The sequence below is a fragment of the Delphinus delphis genome, chromosome 3 (assembly GCF_949987515.2).
Source record: "Delphinus delphis chromosome 3, mDelDel1.2, whole genome shotgun sequence".
In the NCBI taxonomy this organism is placed as follows: domain Eukaryota; kingdom Metazoa; phylum Chordata; class Mammalia; order Artiodactyla; family Delphinidae; genus Delphinus; species Delphinus delphis.
This window is the reverse complement of record NC_082685.1, coordinates 58,193,130-58,214,801: the sequence shown is the minus strand read 5'-3', so window position 1 is coordinate 58,214,801 and position 21,672 is coordinate 58,193,130. Positions and strand designations below refer to the sequence as shown.

Genomic DNA, 21,672 nt, shown 5'->3' with positions numbered 1-21,672 from the left:
TTCTACTTCCTTAGGATCCTAGCAAGCTTTATAGTTTTACTTAAGCCAAAAAGATCCGTGACTTCCAATCATAAAGTTCTATATCTTTCTCAAGAAGGCTCAAAATACTAGACAATACCCTATTAATCTCCATCTCTTTTTAATAAAAAGCTCACTAGTTCACTTCACTGATTTAGTTTTTATTTAGTAACAGAAGTTGGAATAAACTCAGGTGATAAACTTGATAACGGAGTTTAGCCTTCAAATAGTAATGTTATGAATTCTAAAATACACAAGAACCCTACACACAGAAAGGAATAATAATATACTATTCAAGAAATACCATGTGCAAAGACAGTATAAGTAAAACAAATGCCGAGGATAAAGATGCTACCTATATCCATGCTTTAATCTTCTTTAAGCAATGACATAAACAGAGAACTCTGAAAACCTTAAGTTTTACCAAACATTGAAGAAAGGCTGAATAAGGCAGTACTTACAGCACAATGCAGTACTTTTAAACATTATAAACTCAATCTTGGTTACTTACCTTCTCTGACCTGTAGAACAGTTCATATTATAAGACCACTTTCCCCCCAACAATCTCATTCCCACAAATGACGCAAGTTTCTATACAGAAGAAATCACAAGTTTCACACACACATTCACACACTCAAAGAACACACCAAAGGCTAGAGTTTTCTTTTCTTTCAGAGTTTATTGTGTACACATACACTTCACAGGTTTTGTTTTTTTTTTAAGTCTGTACACTTCACAAGACAGTACAAACTAGCTACAATCTGCTAGCAACACATCAGGACATTAACACATCCCATAATTTTTGCCCTAAAACAGGCAATTGTGCTACTCCAGCTCTCTGAGAGAGATTTTTTCCAGCTCATGTCATGTGGCCCAGACACCTCCTCTTCTGTAACTTCCACTTCTGGAACTTCCACAAGCCCAAGCTCTATCTTTACTTCTATTTCATGTTCAGCTCAGTGCAGATACTCTGGGGCTTCACTTTTTCATCTTCATATCTGCTTCAATGGCACAGCGGCGCCCCCTGGTTCCCCCATCCTAGATGACAGGCAGACAAAGACAGGGAGCATGAGTGAGTTAGCTATGAGGTTAGAGAAAAGGTGCAACAAGAATGCTGGGGATTTGGTTTTGGGGGGGGGAAGTGGGGGGAGAATCAGCAGAAAAATCCAGGAAACGAGGGGCATTTATCTGTCTTCCCACAGAGTGGGCTAAAAAGCACCTGGTAGTAGTGTGTGAGAGGAAATGTAGGACAGAGTACCTTGCTTCTGCCCACCATAGAGGTCACTGGAGTTCACCTGGGGTCCCACAGAATGACTATCAGTCATCCCACCCGGGCCCCAAATCATGTGCAAAGGAACAGGAAGAGTAAAAGATGGGTGGGAGAGTCAGAAAGGGCAGTGGATAGTGAGATTCTTGGCTAACATACCTGTCCAGCTGTTGATCCCTATAAGAAAGGCCTTTCCTGCAGACTGACCCTGGCACTAGTTCCCTAGCACCTCCTGAGTTGTTTTCCGTGAGATCAGGACAATCAGAAGGCTTCTTTCCATCTGCTGCTCTCTCCCTGCAGCCCAGCTCCTTCCTCTTGTGCAATACTTTGCTGTCTTCAATAGATAAAAGATTCTATTAACCAGCCTTGCAACAACCAGCCAATTGCTTGGGGATTCAGAGTCACTGTTGCAGGCCAGTAGGAAAGAATGGAGATTACGGACTGTGGTACGGACTAAGGCCTGTAGGTAAGATGAGCTAGTGAACACTTTTGCTGGGCCAGGCCATTTTTACATTTCTAACATGCAAGGACTCTAAAATTCTTAGATCTCATGAACACAAGTTGCCTTTGAGGCAACAGTAAGTATAAAAATACCACCCTTGCATTTGTATAACACTTCCTTTTTTTTTTCAAGCCATTTTATCCTCATTTTATCCTCACAACATCCCTGTGAGGTACGCTGGACAGGCACCTCATTATATTACCTCCAGCACACAGATGAGGAAAACAAAGCTCCAAGAGATAATCCAGAGTTTTAAGATCATGTGGTTTTCTAGGCTGATATCCTTCCATTACATCATGACTTAGTGCCTCATAATGAACAACAGAGAGTCAGAGTATTGTTCAAATCACAGAGGAAAAGATTAGAAGTCTTTAGGCTAGCTTTACTAAGCTTATCTCTAATTCCACCAGCCACTACTGTTATGTAGTGGTCACTGTTACTGAGATCTTTATCTTAAATTTTACTGAATGTTTGTGTATCAGTCATCACTCTTGCAACTTAGTATTAGAGGAAAAGAAAAAACCCATGTGCTGAGTATCTGTAGGTATGAGGAACACTTTTTAAAAGCCAGCTAGCAGTTACTGCTCTGAGCAATCTTCTATTTGTAAGAAAAGAACTGTCAAAAGGTGCAGTCAAGAAATGAGGAGAAGGTGCATCCTAGATCCTTACCAATAATACCTCATTTCAGCTCAGTGAAGTCATAAATGGTCCCTACCCAGCCCACACACACACACATGCAGAAAGACAGGAGTGCAGAAGAGAGAGTTTCTTATTCGATGACTTGAATAAACAGAAGTTTAAGACATTGCCACAGTCTGCATGTTCGATTTCCCTCTGCCACCCACCCCCAGCAAGAGCTGAGAAACTTTGTGGCAATACCACCCCTTGCAGCCATTCAATACTTACAAAGAGAGAGAGAAGGAAGGCAGGAGAGCCCATGGGGACACTGTCCTGTTAGAGGACAAACAAACACTGATCAGGTTCCACGGAAACTCTCAGCTGCAAGCACCCCAAACCTCAGGACAGAGACACAAGCACCACACACACAAAGACAAAAATTTTTAAACTCAAGAATAAGAGGAAAGAGATCCAAAAGCAATCTGGCCATTATGCCTCTGGAATAGGAACTGATGGTCCCCAAATGCTGCAAGTTATGTCATTTCTCCCACCTTGTGAGCACTCTCCGAGAGGAGATAATAATTCATGCACTCAGCTCACAATTTCTCCCATGTGACTGGGTCTTCCAGTCACAGCAGGTTTCTTCAGTGTTTGGATGGGAGCAAACAACTACCATTTTAAAATCTTTATGTCTGTATACCATTGGAATGTAGAAGCCTGGAAGTACCAAGTAGTAACATAAGGTTCCTTGGATGCTTCAAACTTCTATCACTGGAACACTGGCACACAGGCTCTTCCTTGGTCTCCTCACCTTCTCTGAAGAATCCTGTTTGCGGGTAGAATCTCTCCCTCGAAGACTTTTAGCACTGATCCCAGATTCAGATGTCTGCATAATCAACTGTGTGGCCAGGAATTGCTGTAGGGAGAAGAAACAGAGTTGGCCCTAGAGACCTGATCCATCAAGGAAGAATGAAGACACCTTAGGCTTTGTAAATAGGAGTACAGTACTGTTCTGCAAACAACATTCAAATACGTCTTGAATGATTAGGAGTTTTAGCACATTAGGTTTTAGTTCTAGTTGTGCATGCTAAGGAATCGGAAAATGCCAAATAGCTCTAATTTTTTGTTGTTGTTATAATATAGCATCAAAATCTCTATGCTCTTACTCTATAGCACAGAGAATCAGTATCTTGTAATAATCTATAATGGAAAAGAATCTGAAAAGAATATACATAAAAAATTGGGGTGGCCAAAAGTTCGCTAGGATTTTTTTCTGTAAAATGTTATCTGAAAAACCTTAACTTTTTAGCCAACCCCATAGATATAAAACTGAATCACTTTGCTGTCCACTTGAGACGAACACAACACTGTAAATTAACTATATTTCAATTTTTAAAAAAATCCTAAAAAACAAATCTCTATGCTCTAAGAATGAGAGAGAATAAAACTAGATGAACCAAAGCAATTTAAGTAATCAGTAAGCAATTTAAGTAGACTGGCAGACTGCAGAGATAGACAACATCCCTCCAAGTTCAATATCCCAAAGGGTGCCTGGTAATGTAACTACAGGATAGAAGTAGGTTCCCTGCAATGAAAAGGATCGTCTACCATGTACATAATTCATATCACTTAAAAATATACATTCACCATTTCACAAAAATTTTATTAAAAAACTTCAGGAAACAAGATATTTGCCCAAGAAAGGCAGAATATTCCCTCACAACTCTTTTACCAAACCAGCATGAGAAAATCATCATGAATCCAGCAAGAACAAAATTGTATCTTCCTGTGTCCCTGATGGCTATTCCAAGCAAAAACCACAACACCCCTTCCTAACATCAATACAAATCCTTCTCTTGAGTATTTTAAAATTCTCAGGATCCTCAAAGTACCTGGATCTGCTCCAAGACATCTCGCTGCATTTCTACTGCCATGTGATAGACATCGTGGTCTGAGCTATTATACATCACAGCATTCTGGAACATCAGCATAATGTCACGCTGAAATTCAGCTGTGCTGCGGATCAGTCCATTTTCAATGTTTTTCTTAATAGTTGACAAATCCATAGGCCTAAAAAACAGAGCAGGAGGAAATGGGAGCATAGAGGGGAAAAGGACTCCACTGATCTCTGAATATACTATTACCGTATGCATTTCCTCATATATACCATTAGTCCCAGCTACCAGGACTCAAACACCAAGCCCTAAAACAAGTACTTAACCCCAAAACCAAATTCAGCCTATATAATAAGTACTGAGAAAGGTAATAAAGGGGGTTAATTCTTTTAGACTCAGTGATCCAGTCAGTGAAAAAATTAGTTTAGCACTTGGTCATACTTACATCAAAAACATCTGCTTTAAACTTTGTCTAAACCAAAAGTCCACTAAGGGGCTTCCCTGGTGGCACAGTGGTTGGGAGTCCGCCTGCCGATATGGGGGACACGGGTTCATGCCCCGGTCCGGGAGGATCCCACATGCCGCAGAGCGGCTGGGCCTGTGGGCCATGGCCACTGGGCCTGCACATCCGGAGCCTGTGCTCCGCGGCGGGAGAGGCCACGGCGGTGAGAGGCCCGCGTACCGCAAAAAAAAAAAAAGTCCACTAAGACTGGACAACTTACAATTCAGGCCTAGTCAGCATGCTGAATGGATCATGGCTTACCTCTGTACAATGCTGTGGTAGCCAGGTGCTATGTCATCTGTAACAGGCTGCAGGAAGACATTAGCATACCTGTCCAAAAAGAATATGGTGCAATTACTGACTTATCCTCCAAGAAGCACAGGTGAGGGAACTTGATCTAAGCGGCTGAAGGTTTAAGAGCCAATGCCATCAGTCCTGTATAAGCATACTCAGACTTTTTTCTAATTATCAACAATGAAGAGGAGCAGGAGAAAATGTTCCTACTACTTGGTAAAGCCCACTCACCTATGATTAGCTGCAGCTCTCCATACAAGCATGATGGCTTTCTTCCAGATTTTCTGTGCCTGAATAGCTTCCTGATCCTCACTACAGACAGAGCTGAAATAAAAGAAATATGGGAGTCCCACTTGGCATAAGTCCAAAAAAAATGTGTCTTAATTACTTCTTGTCAGATGTTTGTTCCAGGCCAAGAAACAGAAGATGAAAAAGTAAGACTAAAGAAAAGATCCTCTCCTACTTCTCACCTTCACTGCCTTGACCTCAAAGAAAGAATCGCAGATACTCACAATTGTGAAGAAGCAGGGCTGCTGGGGATGGAGTCTGCCAGTGTGTGGGACTGCAGCGTAGCATTGTGTATGCTAAAGCCATCGTCACTCTCACTCACAGGGGGCTCATTATCCATTTCTGACAAATAGCCTTCTCCTTGATCTTCTTCCTTAGGCTCCTCTAGGCTGGCTGCTTCACTGACTCCATCCTCCTCCTCATCCTCACCTGGGGCATCCTTAGACATAGTGTGCTCCAGTCAACAAATGGAAAGGAGAGCAAAGCTATCCAGCAAAGCATCATTAAACATGATCTGTCTTTTGGGTTAGATCAGTTCTAGAAAATGACCTCACACTGTTTCCTGACTGAGCCCTCTATCACTTATACTACCATCTACTTAAAGATACTGACTGATCAAGTAACTTAGAACCTGGACAAAGAATAAGACCCAGGATCTTTTTAAAAGGAAGAAAAAAAAAAGCTACTTACTTAAGACTAAGCTAAGAGGCGTTCCTTCTTTCCCCTTGCTCTTGAGAGGAACTCTGACCCTGGGTACAAAGTTATCAAAAATAGTTTTTATTTTGTGTCTCATCTGATGGAGCAAGCTCACATCGCATTAAGTCTGTTTGTTACTACTGCTTTAGTAATTCTAATAAGAAAACTTTGGATGACTTTCTCTGAATAGTATAATTAATAATCTGATTTCTATATGCTCTCCCTGGCTCTGATATCCCTACTCACTCCAAATCACTCTGGATGTATCAAAGCTTCTTTGTGCATTATATGCAAAGAAAGGTCTGTGTGATATTCACAAACTCTTTCAATTAGGAAGCACCTGTTGCCATAGTACTCCCACTATGCCTAACTGTCCACTGCAGCTTTTCCCCATGCAACTCCTTAACCAGTCTCATCTCAGAGAATAATGATGCGAGTTTACTGAAATTCATTAAAAGGTAGTGCTATAGGGAAATCTAGTCACACAGCAAGAGGAATAAAGAAAAGTCTGAAATACCTTTATCTGGCTTCCAAAAATAGTCCCTGATTCTTCTTTCAATGAGTCTGCAGAGGAGAGAAAGACTACCTGAAGATTTTTCCACCTTAGCCTTCCCCTTCCTATGGACAATAGTCCCCTGCAGCTCTCCTTTCCATGCTGACCTATTCTACCTCCTCTACTTGCCCACAACCCACAAATCCCTCAGAAGCCAAAGCAAATGATTTAAAGTTAGTTATAGAGTACATATTTCCTGGCTTTATTATTTACCTGACATTTCAAACTTGTGCTGAGTCTCTGACTCTAAAGGATCTTCAATGGGATTTGAGCCATGTGATGGAGACAACATGCTTTCAGGGGATGCCTGAAGACCAAAAAGAACAAATACCTTAAGTCCTGGTAAATCACTACAGCTTATACATTATTCTTCAATGATAATGAGACTATACAAGAAATTCTAAGTCCTCCTACCCATGTAATATGATTCTAATGGTCACCTTAATAGAACAGGGTTAAGTATATATAGCACTGATCATACCTATGGGCTTTGGACACATCAACATGTCAGAACTCAGGCATGCAACAGGAAAACCAAAGGCCTAAAATGTCACTTCTTACCTAAGATATAACTCTCCACCCCCTGCCCCCATCCCCCAAGCCCCTGATGTTAAATACCTCTGTCTTCACTGTTGTAATTGGAGTTTCATCGCCTCTCCTACTGGAAGCATCTGCTTCAGTAATTTCTCCAGTTGCAGTACTTCTGGGTTCCTCATCTAAGTCCTGACTCCTGAGTTCTGGTGGCTCCATACTCGTGGCTGGAACAACTCCAGATACTATTTCAGCCCCTGAAATGCCTTGCTCTGGTTCTGCAGGTTCCATTTTGATCTCAACACTGGGTTCCCTGATGTCCACCAGTTCATGGATTCCTTTGCTTTCTGTTTCTTCAAAGTCCAGCCTCTCTTGCTTGACCGTCATCTCTGGTGCAGGGAGAGGTACTGGCTTGTCCCGTTCCTGCTGCATAGGGTGCTCCCAGGGGCCAGGCAGGGATTGGGGATCATCATTCTCTTCACAGAATGACAGTGCTGCTTCCACTGCTGCCACATCCAGCACTTCAGGATGATCATCTACCTGTCCCATAATACAAACACTGTTGAAGCCACAAAAAGAAACCCAAGTCCCTCAATTCATTAGCACCAAATGAGATGGCCTGAATCTGAAGCTTCTCTCTCCATCTTCTCCATGTAGCAGAAGCAACCAATGGACAGGTACCTGTCTGGTGCAAACCAGTAACATAGGAAAGGCTGCGTAGATGACTAGTATGTCAGCATCAAAGGGCTTTGGGACTACAGAGATAGAGATGGGAAGAAGCAGGAGAGTTGTTTATGTAATTCTTACTACAAGAAGCAAGGAGAGGCTGAGGAGAGAAGCCTATGTAGGACCCATGAGACATTCTTTGGGGCTTTGCTGAATAGTTACCTTGTCCTCAATGATGGCAATGATGTCCCCAACAGTCTCAAAGTCCAGTTCTTCACCTGTGTAAGACACAGCAATATCCATCTTCTCAGCCAGATCTAAATCTTCCTTCCCATCAATGCTAGGAGCCTTTGATCCTCCAGGGGCCTCTGCTACCCCTGACCGGAAACACTCTTCTTTGATAGAATTGATGATCATGGAGATTTCACTGCTATCCATGGAGACAGTCACAGTATGTGGATCCCCCACAGCCTCCATGGGAACACAGGTGTCAGGCTGACTCACTGAATAACAGGAAAAGAAAACCATCTCAGAAGCTTATTTGGTACCAACTGCCCACCTGGAGATCACACCAAAGCTGTGGACAGATGTCAAGCACCCATACACTTAAGCTCAGTAAAAGTTATCTTACATCTGCCCATGTTTTCTTCTCCTCAATTTTATCTAGAAAGGTGAAAACACATTCTCAAGCCCATTCATATATGTACACTTAGCCCTTTTGCCCCAACACATAAATGCCCACCCACTTCTTCTCACATCCTTGTTTTTGTAAGAATAAAGATGCACATGTCCACAGAGAACAGAAGCTGATGCTCTTGGTCGCCTTTCTCTAACTGAAGCTCAAAATGAAATTTTGGATCTAGTTGCTGCTCAGGGCGTGGGTCAAGGACGCACCTGGAGCTACACTCTCAGAAGTGGAGACAGCCGGAGCAGAGGATGGTGCTGGCAGCGCAGGCATCATGACAATGGTAGCTTGGGACACAGACTCTACAGGGGGTGGCACAATTTTAACTGGAGGTTCACTGGCAACAGTAGTGAAGGAAGCAAGAGGTGTGGTGAACTGTGTAGGACCAGCTTCTAAAAGCCGGGAAAGAGTGGGAGCACCTAACAGACAAAGAGGTACACAAACGAGGTAAGAAGAAAGCACATGAGCAAGAAGCAAACAATAGCCACTTTAAGACTCAAACCAAGAAAATTTTTAGTCTCAAAGGATGAAAGTAACTCCTCTGTTAAATAAGCTCATTATCTATATCCTTATTTTTTCAAACCTTACTTAAGATCTTCTGCCAAGTTAGGAATGACTCAAAGCACTAGAATACATAACTCACATGAAAAATGAGTGGTAATTTAAAAAAAAAGGTATGAATAAATCTGTCCCTTCTGCTGAAGTTAAGCATGCTATAAACCACCCAAATTTAACACCACTCAAATACTAAAATCAAATGTTTGGCAATTTTTAAAACTCTTTTTTGCTTTACGTTTTCTACCTCATTTAATTCTCACTACATCCTTGTGAAGTATATATATTGCAATTAATTAAGAGGAAACTGAGGCTTAAGAATTAAGTTACCTATCCAAGGTCACAAAACCAGTGTGTGGCAGGCCTGAGACTCTTTAAGTCTAGTGTTCTAGTTCCAAATCTTATCTGCCTATGCTATAGTCTCAGGTATCCCTAGCACCCTTTTGTGATTTTTGCACCTTCACCATTAACTTCACTATTCCTCTCATTCAGTATCTACGCTGTGGTCATCCAGGACAATCAGTATTTTGAAGATGACATGGATTTACAATTTCGAGCACCACGTGGTTTAACAGGTAAAGTAGCTCCAAGGTTGGGCTTTAAATCTAGGATTCACAGTTGATTAATAACAAAGGCTAGAAACCAAGGGCAGTCAATGCCATGTTCAACATCTCTAAAATAAAGTCGACAATGGAAAAGTAGTGACTTACCTGAGGCAGCTGGGGAGGCTGCAACAGTGTTGGGTGTTTGCTGCATCTCCCCACCATGTATCATGGGAAGGACCCCGCCTACCTCCAGGAGGACACCTGTACTGTTCAGGTGGCCAGAAGCCACAGCCATTTCACTCTCATTGACCTACCAGGGAAGAATAGAGGTGAAGGCTACACTCAAGCTTTCCTTTATTACCACTTCCCAAAAAAGCTCCAGCAGTTGGCCAAACTTCATGAAACTAAAAGTTAATATCCAAAGAAAATGATTTCAGACCCAAGGGAAACTCTGATTTTCAAAACTTATTGACAAGAGTTCTCTGGAGAAGAGAACCAAAATAATTATGGCTTCAGATATCTCAGGACCCAAGGATACTATCAACTATTTTGTTTTGTTGTGTTTTTAAATTAACATTTAACTAGGAGATCTCTTCCTCTTTTGAACTTTTTTTTCCATGTTATATTTTAGGTCCCAGGCACTCCCTTCCAAATTACTTAATCACCACAGCTCTCAAACACCCACAGAAGTCTCCATACCAGTCTGGGGCTAGTAGGCAGGAGGCTGCCCTTCTTCAAGAGCTCTGACAGCAGAGGGGAGGGGGGTGGAGTTGCTTTCTGTCCAAGCATCTTTTTCTGGGGTGAATCATCTGTTACTGGGGTCATGGGGGCTTCTAAGGGTGCAGAGCCTGGAGGAAGGGTGTCAGGAATTCCAGGAAACGAGGTGACTGGGGTACTCGGCAAAGTCCCAGGGGTTACCTAAGAGACAACAGAGAACCTTTATCTGACTTCTCAAACTCAGGAAGGTTCCCTACTCATCTGGATGGGTTAGTGTGTCTACCTATTACTTTATTAGTCCTGAGTGGAACTGCCCAGAAACCCTCTACCCGTCTTGCTCTCAACCACACCTTTCTTCCCCACAATTTTTTCTCTTCTACTCACTCAAACCCAAAGTGACTCAATCATTCCACCCAATTTGCCTTTTATAAACTCCTTACCCACTACCAATATTATATTTACATAGAAATCAGCCTATATTTCAGCAGGAATTTCATAAGACCAGTACACTTACAAGTAATTCCTTAAGTTAGTCTTTTACCTATCTCAAAAATGTCAAAAGCCTCAATGTTTTTAGGTCCATTCTTATCTTAGAGCACAGAACATGGTAAATTATGTCTTTAGAATTCAGACCAAGAGAGGAAATTGCCTCTAAGCCAAAAGTGGTTTCCTCATCACTCAGCTCTCTGCTGGCTTACTGCCCCTTTGCTGATCAATTCCTGTGGATGGAAATATACTCACCCCAGAGGTGGCCTCTTCCATAGTGGTTGCAGTCAAGTCGGCAAGTGGATAATCACCTCCTGGGGAGGCAGAATCTATAGGAGAGCGAACCATCACAGTAGGTAACCTCCGAGGGGGTGTTTTTACTGCTTGACGGGCTAGAACATACAAAAGAACAATTTCTGTCTTCAAGATTAAATAAATAAAGCTAGACTCTGCTATTATATAGTAAAGGACAAATAGGGATGTTACATTACTAAGGCAGCATTAAGAATCTGGATTAGAAAGCTTTCTTTACAAGTTTTTAGCCTAATTTTTCCTATGAGCAATTCTCACCCTAAGCAAACTTGTGTACCCTAAAGGTCCTTGGAGTAGGAAAGTAGTTTAAACATCCCTCAATATCCTCTTCAACAACTTAAGATTCTGCTTTTAACAAGAGGGAAAGACCTGAATGGCTCAAAGCATGTATTCCTAGAATTACAAATGCTGAAGTTCCTCCCCTTATCCAATGACTAAGTTATTCTCAATCTTTTTACAGGCTTTGACTTCTAAAACCTTGTTTATGTTCAATATGTTATTATCAGGCTTTTGTGTCTTAAAAGAACACAAGGTCTAGTGAGATCTCATCAGAGCTCACTTTCTAAGAGTTTCTTCCTGGACATAAAGGGACGTTTTTATTCTAGTAAAAGAGAAGATGACAGAGAAAAGCATGCAATTGGAATTAGTAGATTCTGTGTTAACAAACAGTCTTCAACTGTCATCGTCAGGCAGTAGTGTATAGTCAAATTGTTAAACAGTCACTAGGTTCACCTTACCCTGATAAGCCGCATCCGTAGCCTTCCTCTTTACTTCAGCCTCCTCCTCCTCCAATTTCTTTTTCCTAAAGAGGAAAATAAGGGTTAGATCCTAGCTGGCTGTAGCTCCTTCACAGTGCCCTCACAGGGAAGTTTTTTTGCCAGGCTAGCACTTTCTAGAGGAAAAACCTAAAAAATAAATCTTTATCAGCAAAATAGGGAATTTTGAGTATACTGCCTAACTACCAAGTTCTTTACCCAGGCAAACTAGAGCCACTTTTAAGTTAGAACTAAGTTATGTTCTCACACTGAAATATTCTATCACATTACCTTCTAGGACTCACTACCCCCTCCCAGCCACCAGGCCACTCTGCAGCTTTCCCTTTCCAGAATCTCTCAAGTCTAAAGGGATGGCAGACATAGGAAATAAGCCAGATTACTTAAGAAGTAAAGAGGATAAAAAGAGAAAAAGGAGTACAGATGGAAGAACAGTATAATATAACCCACATCGCAATGTCATTGCAAAGCTCATCCAGTCTGCTGTCCATGTGCCCAGCTTGAATTAGTTCTGCATCTCTTTTCAGCCGTCTGTAGGATGAGAGGTAGGTAGACTGGGTTTTTTAATCTATTTAAAAAATTCTGACTAGTATAAGCCAGGCCGATTTGTCTCTCCCAACCATTTTGCATTCTCTGATAAGTACCTATATTTTTCCTGGGTTTCCTTTATCACTTTCTTTAGTTCCTCAACTCGCTCAGCAGTCAGTTTCCGAACAATGACATCTTCAACGGTTTCTACCACTTCTCCCTTTTCACCCCGTTTCCGTCTATGGAAAAATTTAAAAAACAAACAAAAACAAAACAAAACAAAAAAAACACATTTGAATAAGAGAACATTTTTTCCTACTCCCACTTGCTTTCTTTGAGCCTTCTCCAACATCTAACCAGAGATAATTTCTAACTTTTATCACACCATGATATAAACATAAAAAAACCAGACTTCCACAGTAAATATTCTCCACTAAAGAGATTTGGCTCAAGTGCCTGGCTTTGTACTCACTTTGGGGTCTCAGTGGTCTCTAGGAGCTCTGAGTACTGGGAAGCACAATGCTATGGAAAAAAGTGAAAATATGATGAGTAAGCCTAAAAAGAAATGACTTTTCAAAGTTTCAACATATTAGACTAAGGTTTAGACAGGGGAGCTATATTTAAGGTAGGAGTAGCTTCTAGGAGGACAAATTACTTTGCAATCAAATTAGTTCAAAATAATCAATACCATAACACAGAAAAGGGAGTCTTCTGGCCGGGAGTTTGTCTATTTGAGGAAAGACAAGCTAAGAGCCAATATTTATACTTAATATCTACTGAGTAGTTACCGTATGCAAGGCACTGTGCTAAATGCTTTCTAGGTATTACCTCAACTAAATACTTTCAACAATCCTGAATCAACTTTTATCCCTATTTTACAAATCAGAAAACTGAGGCTCATGGTTCAAAGTTTTCAAGTGGAGTCATATTAAACCCAGATCCAGGGCTTCCCTTGTGGCACAGTGGTTAAGAATCTGCCTGCCAATGCAGGGGACACGGGTTCGAGCCCTGGTCCGGGAAGATCCCACATGCTGCGGAGCGGCTGGGCCTGTGAGCCATGGCTGCTGAGGCTGCGTGTCCGGAGCCTGTGCTCCGCAACGGGAGAGGCCACAACAGTGAGAGGCCTGCGTACCGCAAAAAAAAAAAAAAAAAAAAAAAAACCCAGATCCATCTAATGTACAAGACTGGTCTTTTAACTGTTATGCTGCACTGACAAGAATAGTTTGTAATAGTGTGGGCATACATGGATGGATCTGCAAATATTGAGAAAAAGGAAAAGTATTCTCAAACTATTCTTCATGGTACAAAAGCCTTGTGATTAAAATGGTAGGACCTGGTCACACCGGTCAGAATGGCCATCATTAAAAAGTCTACAAATAATAAATGTTGGAGAGGGTGTGGAGAAAAAGAGAACCCTCTAACACTGTTGGTGGCAATGTAAATTGGTGCGGCCACTGAAGAAAACAGCACAGAGATTCCTCAAAAAACAAAAAATAAAACTACTATATGATCCAGCAATCCCACTCCAGAGCATATATCCAGACAAAACTATAATTTGAAAAGATACATGCAACCCTATGTTCATAGCAGCACTATTTACAATAGCCAAGCTAAGACATGGAAACAACCTAAATATCCATCGACAAGTGAATGAATAAAGAAGATATTCACAGACATAGAGAACAGACTTGTGGTTACCAAGGAGAAGGGGGTGTGGGGGAGGAAAGGATGGGGAGTTTGGGATTAGCAGATGCAAACTATTATATACAGGATGGATAAACAACAAGGTGCTTTTGTATAGCACAGGGAACAATATTCAATATCCTGTGATAAACCATAATGGAAAAGAATATGAAAAAGAATATATGCATGTATAACTGAATCACTTTGCTGTACAGCAGAAATTAACACAACATTGTAAGTCAACTATACTTCAATAAAATTTAAAAAAGAAATAAACGTAAGAACAAATAAATAAGATACTTAAAGACCAAAAACAAAAAAGGCAGGACCTGGAAGGGAACCCACTTCACACCTCAAAAAGTGCTCTAAAAGAACGTTTACTTGGGAACTTACTTTTTGAGAGAACCAGTCTGGAGGGCGGCCAGGTTCTGCAAAGGGCTTGATTGCTCTGCTAACTGATACCCTACAAAATTAGAAAAGCCTTATCACATACCAAATTGAAAAAAAAAGAGAGAAGGTATACTGAGAGTTCAAGGTTTAGAGTACAAACTTTGGAGTAAAAAACTGTCACTGGGAAATATTCTGCAATATGTGACTATGGAAAATGACACAGCTACTGAAAAGTCATTTTAGAGGGAAAGCGTCATTGCTAAACAGTTTTCCTACATGATGTATTTCCTGAGTGAAGTGAAGCTATTAGGACCTAGTAAAGTACCATTTCTGTTCATTTGGGAAAATATTTTTATGTTGATCTTGGTTCTTTCAGAAAACATCTGTCATTTGGGAAGCAATCTATAAAATATTCCAGCCCCCAAAAGTTATCTTTTGATCTATTAATACAACTCTTAGGAATATAAGAAAATAACAAAAGAAGCAAGCACCAGGAAGAAAGCACCATGTAGACTTGACCAGACTGATGAACAGTTAGGTTTTTCCTAAATGCCTGCAAGAGGATGTTTAACTTATGGCACTTCATCTCTAGAAAATATTAAACAACCCACAAAAATAACTATGAAATATAAAATATATGGTGATACAGAATGTATTTATAACATAATATTAACTGAAAAAAGGTGACACAATTTTCTGCTATGATGCACTCATATGACTTTTTAAAAAGTTACAGGTATAAAGACAAAGGAAGAAACAGGCAAAAATGAAAATAGACTGAAATGGTTTGATGCAAGAGCGTGAAGGGGCTTCAACTGTGTCTATTTCTTTAAAAAGATCTGAAGGAAACATGACAAAATATTAAGATTTCTTAAATGCAGGTACCAGATACATGGGCACTCTATTACTCTCCCTACTTTTCAATGTGGCTGAAGTATTTCACAACTTTAAAAACAAAAAAGTTTTGAATTTTGTGTTGGGATAATGGTTTGAGTTTTTTCTTTTATTAAAAATTTACTTTATCCCTGGTGGCGCAGTGGTTGAGAGTCCGCCTGCCGATGCAGGGGACACGGGTTCGTGCCCCGGTCCGGGAAGATCCCACATGCCGCAGAGCGGCTGGGCCCGTGAGCCATGGCCGCTGAGCCTGAGCATCCGGAGACTGTGCTCCGCAACGGGAGAGGCCGCAGCAGTGAGAGGCCCGCATACCGCAAAAAAAAAAAAAAAAATTTACTTTAACATTGTTATGTGGATAGCTATCAGCAAAAAATAAAGTTTGATCCGTAAATTACACCTTTCTTTATACTAAGAAAAGCCCCCAAATCGATCAAAGATTTATATATTTTAAAAAATATAACCATAAAAGTACTAGAAGAAATCAAAGGAGATTTTATAACCTCAGACTAGGGAAGAACTTTCTAATTATGTCACAAAATCCAGGAACTATAAGAGAAAATTATTAATAGACTACATTTTAAAACTCTTCATGTAAAAATATTACATTAAGCAAAGCCAAATAGCAAAGTGGTTTAAAAAAATGCACCTCAAAATAGACAAATGGCTAATCTCCCTAATATATAAGGAGCCACCCCACCCCCCCACCCCCAGTCAAAGAGAAAGACTAATAGTCAAACAGAAAAACAGGAAAAAGCAGTTTACAGAAAAGGAAATAAAAGTGGCTCTTCAACACAAGAAGATATTTAACTTCACTCATCATAGGATAGATGCAAATGAAAGATATGAGAACTATTTCAAAGTTTGATCTTATACTGTCAAAGATCAAAAATACATAACACGACATTCTATGAACCAGGCCATAGAAAAACAGGTACTATGACATATTACCAATGGGAGTATAAATTGAAACAAATCTCTGAGTAGAGCAATTTGAAATACTTACCAAATTTTATAAACATAAATATTCTTTGACTCAATAATTCTACTTTCAGTTTATCTTAGATACAATTCATACATAACTACTCAAGGCTATATTTATATGAGCAAATGTCCATCAACAGAGTTCTAGTTAAATAAATTATTGTACTGCATAAAATATCATGCAGCTGTTAAAAAAATGAGCTAGATCTTCATATGAAGATATACAAGGGTCTACAAGATACAGTACTAAGTTAAAGAAAATGTAGCAGTGACAAGGTAAAGAACACTGTGCATAATATATAACCAGTTGTGTTTAAAAAAGAGAGGGGAAAAGAAAATATTTATTTGTTCATGTATACAAATTTAATGGCAGAGAAACACACAAGAAACTGCTAACCCTGGGAGATAAGATACAGTGATGGGAGGAAAACCCTGTGTACCATTTTAATTTTTATTTATTTCTTCACTTATTTTTGGCTTCTTTGGGTCTTCATTGCTGCGCGCGGGCTTTCTCTAGCTGCGGTGAGTGGGGGCCACTCTTCGTTGCAGTGCACAGGCTTCTCACTGCAGTGGCTTCTCTTGTTGCGGAGCATGGGCTCTAGGTGCGCGGTTTTCAGTAGTTGTGGCACACGGTCTCAGTAGTTGTGGCTCACGGGCTCTAGAGCACAGGCTCAGTAGTTGTGGTGCACAGGCTTAGTTGCTCCGCGCCATGTGGGATCTTCCCGGACCAGGGCTCAAACCCGTGTCCCCTGCATTGGCAGGTGGATTCTTAACCAGTGAGCCACCAGGGAAGTCCCAACCATTTTGAATTTTGAACCTTATGACTTAAGTACCTCCTCAAAATATAAATACAATTTAAAATTTTAAAGTTTTACTTAAGTGTTCTACTATTTTTTATATAAAAATATAAGAAAATATACAGATTAGATTCTACTTCAATTCAGTTTACTTGGTATTTCGTTTAAAAATGAGTTCAGTTTATATTTGAGTTATATTTAAGTTCAATCTGAGATTTACCAAATTAGTGTGCTTCGTTTTGTCGCAGGATTTACCAGCTCGAGAACAGTTGCTACCTGGAAGATCCTGGTTTCATCTTTGAAAACTTATTTGAAAAATACATAAAGGGGCTTCCCTGGCGGCGCAATGGTTGAGAGTCCGCCTGCTGATGCAGGGGACACGGGTTTGTGCCCCGGTCCGGGAAGATCCCACATGCCGTGGAGCGGCTCGACCCATGAGCCATGGCCGCTGAGCCTGCGCGTCCGGACCCTGTACTCCTCCGCAACGGGAGAGGCCACAACAGTGAGAGGCCCGCATACCGAAAAAACAAACAAACAAAAAACATAAAATTGTTTAAGTGTTAAGTGTGACCAGCAATGGTGCTTTGGTAAACTCATTTGAATGGTTAAAGTAGTAGAGATACACCATACAAATGCAAATTTGTATATTAAGTAATCTGAACACTTAAGACAATTAAAAGGTGTCCTTAGATCCTGAGGGAAAAAAGAGGGGGGAAAAAAGGACTAATGTTAAAAATGAAAGCGTATGTCCTGGTAGCAAAAAAGATTGGAAACCACACACAGTCCTATTTTCTGGTACTTAAAAGAAATACTGAGTGCTAAGACAATTCAATAGGGAAAGAATAATGTTTTCAACAAATACTGAGTCCTGGGACAGTTGCATACCTACATGCAAAAGAGACTCCTGCTTTACAACCTACACAAAAATTAACTCAAAATGGATCAAAGACCTAAATGTGGAGAGTTGAAAGTTGTTAGAAGAAAATATAGACGTAAACAGTTTCTTAGCTACGACACCAAAAGCACAAGCAACAGAAGAAAAAATAAACTCATATCAAAACTAACAACTTTTGTGCTGTAGGCAATACCAACAGATATCAACAATACCAAAGAAAGGCACCACACAAAACAGGAGAAATATTTGCAAATCATCTATCTAACAAGGGATTTGTGTCCAGAATATATAAAGAATCTTAAAACTCAGTAATGAAAAATAATCCAAGGGATCTGAGCAGACATTTTTACAAAAAAGACATACAAATGGCCAATAAGAACCTGAAAACATGCTCAACAACACTACTGGTCATCAGGGAAATGCAAATCAAAACCACAATGAGATACCATTTCATACTCATTAGTACAGCTATAACGAAAAAAGAAAACAATAAATGTTGTCAAGCATGCAGAGAAATTGGGGCCCTCATTTATTGCTGGTGGGAATGTCAAACAGTGGGGTCACTTCCTAGTTTGGCAGTTCCTCAAGAAGTTGAATAGAGAATTACAATATGATCTAGCAATTCCACTCTTTAAAGACAACTGGAAACATATCTGCACAAAATCTTGTACACAAATGTTCATAGCAGCATTAATTATAACAGTCAGAAAAATGGAAACAACCCAAATGTTCACCAACTGACAAATGGTAAACAAAATGTGGCATACCCACACAAGGGACTATTATTTAATCAAAACAAGGAATAAAGGGGACTTCTCTGGTGGTCCAGTGGCTAAGAATCTGCCTTCCAATGCAGGGGACAAGGGTTTGATTCCTGGTCAGGGAACTAAGATCCCATGTGCTGCAAGGGAACTAAGATCCCATGTGCTGCGGGACAACTAAACCCGCGCGCCACAACGAAAGATCCCGCATGCTGTAACTAAGACCTAATGCAGCCAAATAATATTAAAAAAAAAAAAAGGAATAAAGTACTGATACGTACTCCAACATGAATGAACCTTGAAAGCACTATGCTAAGTGAAAGAAGCCAGTCACAGACAACCACAAACTATATGATTCTATCTACATGAAATGTCCAAAGTAAGTTATCTATAGAGAGACAAAGTAGATGAGTGGTTGGTGGGGAAGGGGGAGGGGAGATGTTAGAGAGGTAAAGAGGAGACTGTAGAATAACTGCTAAGGGATAAGAGGCTTCTTTCAGGGGTATTTAAAATGTTCTAAAATTAGACTCTAGTGACGGTCTTACAATTCCAAATATACTAAATTCTGTGAATATACTTGGTTAATTTTATGGTAAGTGAACTATATCTCAATAAAGCTGTTAAAAAACAAATGCTGCTTAAAGGTTAACTTATGGAATCCACCGGCATAAAAAAAAAATACCCGACAGTTTCTAATCCCCAAGAAAGCAGATACCTTACCAATTTTGATCTCCACTCCTCATAACGGAAGACGCTAAACACAGCTTCTCTCGGATGGACCATGGCTCTGTAGGGCCAGTACTCAGCAGCTTATGTTCTGAAAGGAGAGAAGACTTGGAAACAACCACTGAGACACTAATTCTAAGCCCCAAAGGGAGGACTAAAAGCCTAACACAGAACATCCCAACCTGTAAGGACAAAGTGAGCCACTATCACCAAATCTTGATTTTCACCTCTCTAGTAAACACCACCACTAGGGTGATGCCTATCCATTGCATGAGAACTGCACTGAGTATATGGCAAAACATTTTTTTCTTCAAATGCCATGGTTACTCTGTTGTTTTTTTTTAAAAAAAGAGTCATTAATTTATCGCAGTTCTCCCCAGAGACCCAGTTTTAAGAATGCTTTACTCCAGGGACTTCCCTGGCGGTCCAGTGGTTAAGACTCTGTACTTCCACTGCAGAAGACACGGGTTGGATCCCGGATTGGGGGAACCAAGACTCTGCATGCCCCGCGGCGTAGCCAAACAAGAATGCTTTATTCCAATTTGGACGCAAGGGCTATTTCCCAGGATTCCGAGCGGCCAACCCCCACACCCCACCCTGCACTGCCCCACCTCCTTCTTAGCATAAACTTGTTTACTTCTCTCAGGAACACCCACTACCCTTTAGCTGCTGGGCCTAAAAAACCTTTTCACTCCGTGAAACAGGGGGAAATGGCTGAGATGCACGAAATGCAATTTCCCCCCAGTGGCAGAAAAAGCTCACGGTTAAGATACCCCATTTCTCTGTGAGTACAGGCCTCACAAACGTTCGTCAGAAAACGACTCTTTGAGACGCCGGCCATTCCATATAGCTGTTGTGTGGACAACATGTCTGCCCACACGCCCGAGCCTCTGAGGAACCTTTTTTCCTCTCACTCCGCGGAGCGCCCAAACATACAAGAACTCCCTAAGGTGCTTCTCTCAAAACTCCGCGGCCTTACTGAAACACAAGACTCTACGCTTCTAGGCCCCCAACCATTGGCCTTCACAACGCCGGTCGAGGGCAGGTCTTTGACGGCCCTGGGCCCTCAGGCAAATCATTGCTCCTACTCTCTAAGAGCGTGACAGAAATCTGTTGCCTGGCCTTGGCTCTACAAACACCTTCCACACAAGAGCAGCACAATTACTTACTGCCCGTTCCGGTCGCCATCTTGGCCCCGAAGTCTCCAACCCCTGAAGGAAGACCGTCTGGTAGGGCTAAAGCCCGCGGGATTCTGGGAAATCGAGTTCCGGTGTTTGTTCGCGGTGCGTCATGGGAAATGTAGTCCCCACCCCAACCCACCCCCCCCCACCCCAGGATGAACAAGCGCCCTAAACTAGGTCTCCTGTGAGAGGATGGCGACTGAAGCGTAAGGATTGCCTTTAGGCTTCTTAGAAAAGAAATGCCTAGGGTTCAAGAAAAACTGATAAACCGGAGTTCCAGTGGGCCCAACTCCAAACTCCGACAGTTGGTAACCCGTCCTGCATTAGAGCAGAGAGGTCAAGCCGTAGCAGTTTCCCGGTCTCGCCCGCCCCCTTGCGCCGATTGGTAGGTGCAGATTTCGCTATCTGATTCGCTGAACGAAAGCAGCGCGTAATTTAAAACATTGTATCAGTAACAAAGGTGCACCTCGTGGGCGGAGTTGTGCTCTCAGGCTAGGAAAGTCCAGGTTCGGCCGCGGAGTGAGAGTGAGACGGTACCGTAGAAGTGTGGCGTCTTCGGGTGAGTGTGCGGCTGTGCTTGAGCCCAGCTGAGGTACTTGCTTTTGCCCTGGCGGATTCGGCTTTCAGAAAGCGGAACTGCCGCCATCCCTTTTTTTCTTAATACCACTGTCCTCACTGTAGGCCTGGGGGGCGAGGTTGGAGCAGGAGCCTAGGGCTACTGACACCGCCTCCACGACACCGTTGAGCGAGGCACCCTACTTGGAGCGTGGCCTTATGCTTTCGGAGCCGGATATCTGTTCATTCCTGTTCGCAGTCCGAAATGCTGCCTCAGATTGGATTAAATGATTAACTCTTTCTCTCATTCCCTTCCCCTTTGCTGGTAGTTTAAGGGAAAAGGGAGTAAGAATTCAGGCAGCGAGACTAGATTGTCCT

The 21,672-nt window shown here is 41.4% G+C and overlaps 1 protein-coding gene across 9 annotated transcripts; it reads right to left on the bottom strand.

Annotated features, from left to right (window-relative positions):
- Nucleotides 1-682: 682 nt before the first annotated feature.
- BRD8 (bromodomain containing 8) lies at nt 683-20,816 on the bottom strand. Of its 9 annotated transcripts, XM_060008771.1 has the most exons (22): nt 20,728-20,810; nt 19,553-19,649; nt 14,508-14,577; nt 12,904-12,953; nt 12,548-12,670; nt 12,354-12,434; nt 11,868-11,932; nt 11,074-11,210; nt 10,315-10,533; nt 9,781-9,925; nt 8,725-8,934; nt 8,053-8,333; nt 7,252-7,704; nt 6,847-6,940; nt 6,598-6,644; nt 5,609-5,823; nt 5,328-5,420; nt 5,064-5,132; nt 4,298-4,475; nt 3,217-3,321; nt 2,694-2,738; nt 683-1,056 (listed from the first exon to the last, which is right to left on the bottom strand). In XM_060008771.1, the coding sequence occupies exons 1-22, from the start codon at nt 20,744-20,746 to the stop codon at nt 997-999; spliced, it is 2,856 nt and encodes a 951-aa protein (XP_059864754.1). In that variant the 5' UTR covers nt 20,747-20,810; the 3' UTR covers nt 683-996. The 9 variants fall into 9 exon arrangements, with proteins under 9 accessions (XP_059864754.1, XP_069396689.1, XP_069396687.1 ...); XM_069540588.1 differs by lacking the exon at nt 10,315-10,533 and having other exon boundaries at nt 19,548-19,649; nt 20,728-20,816; XM_069540586.1 differs by lacking the exon at nt 2,694-2,738.
- Nucleotides 20,817-21,672: the final 856 nt, after the last annotated feature.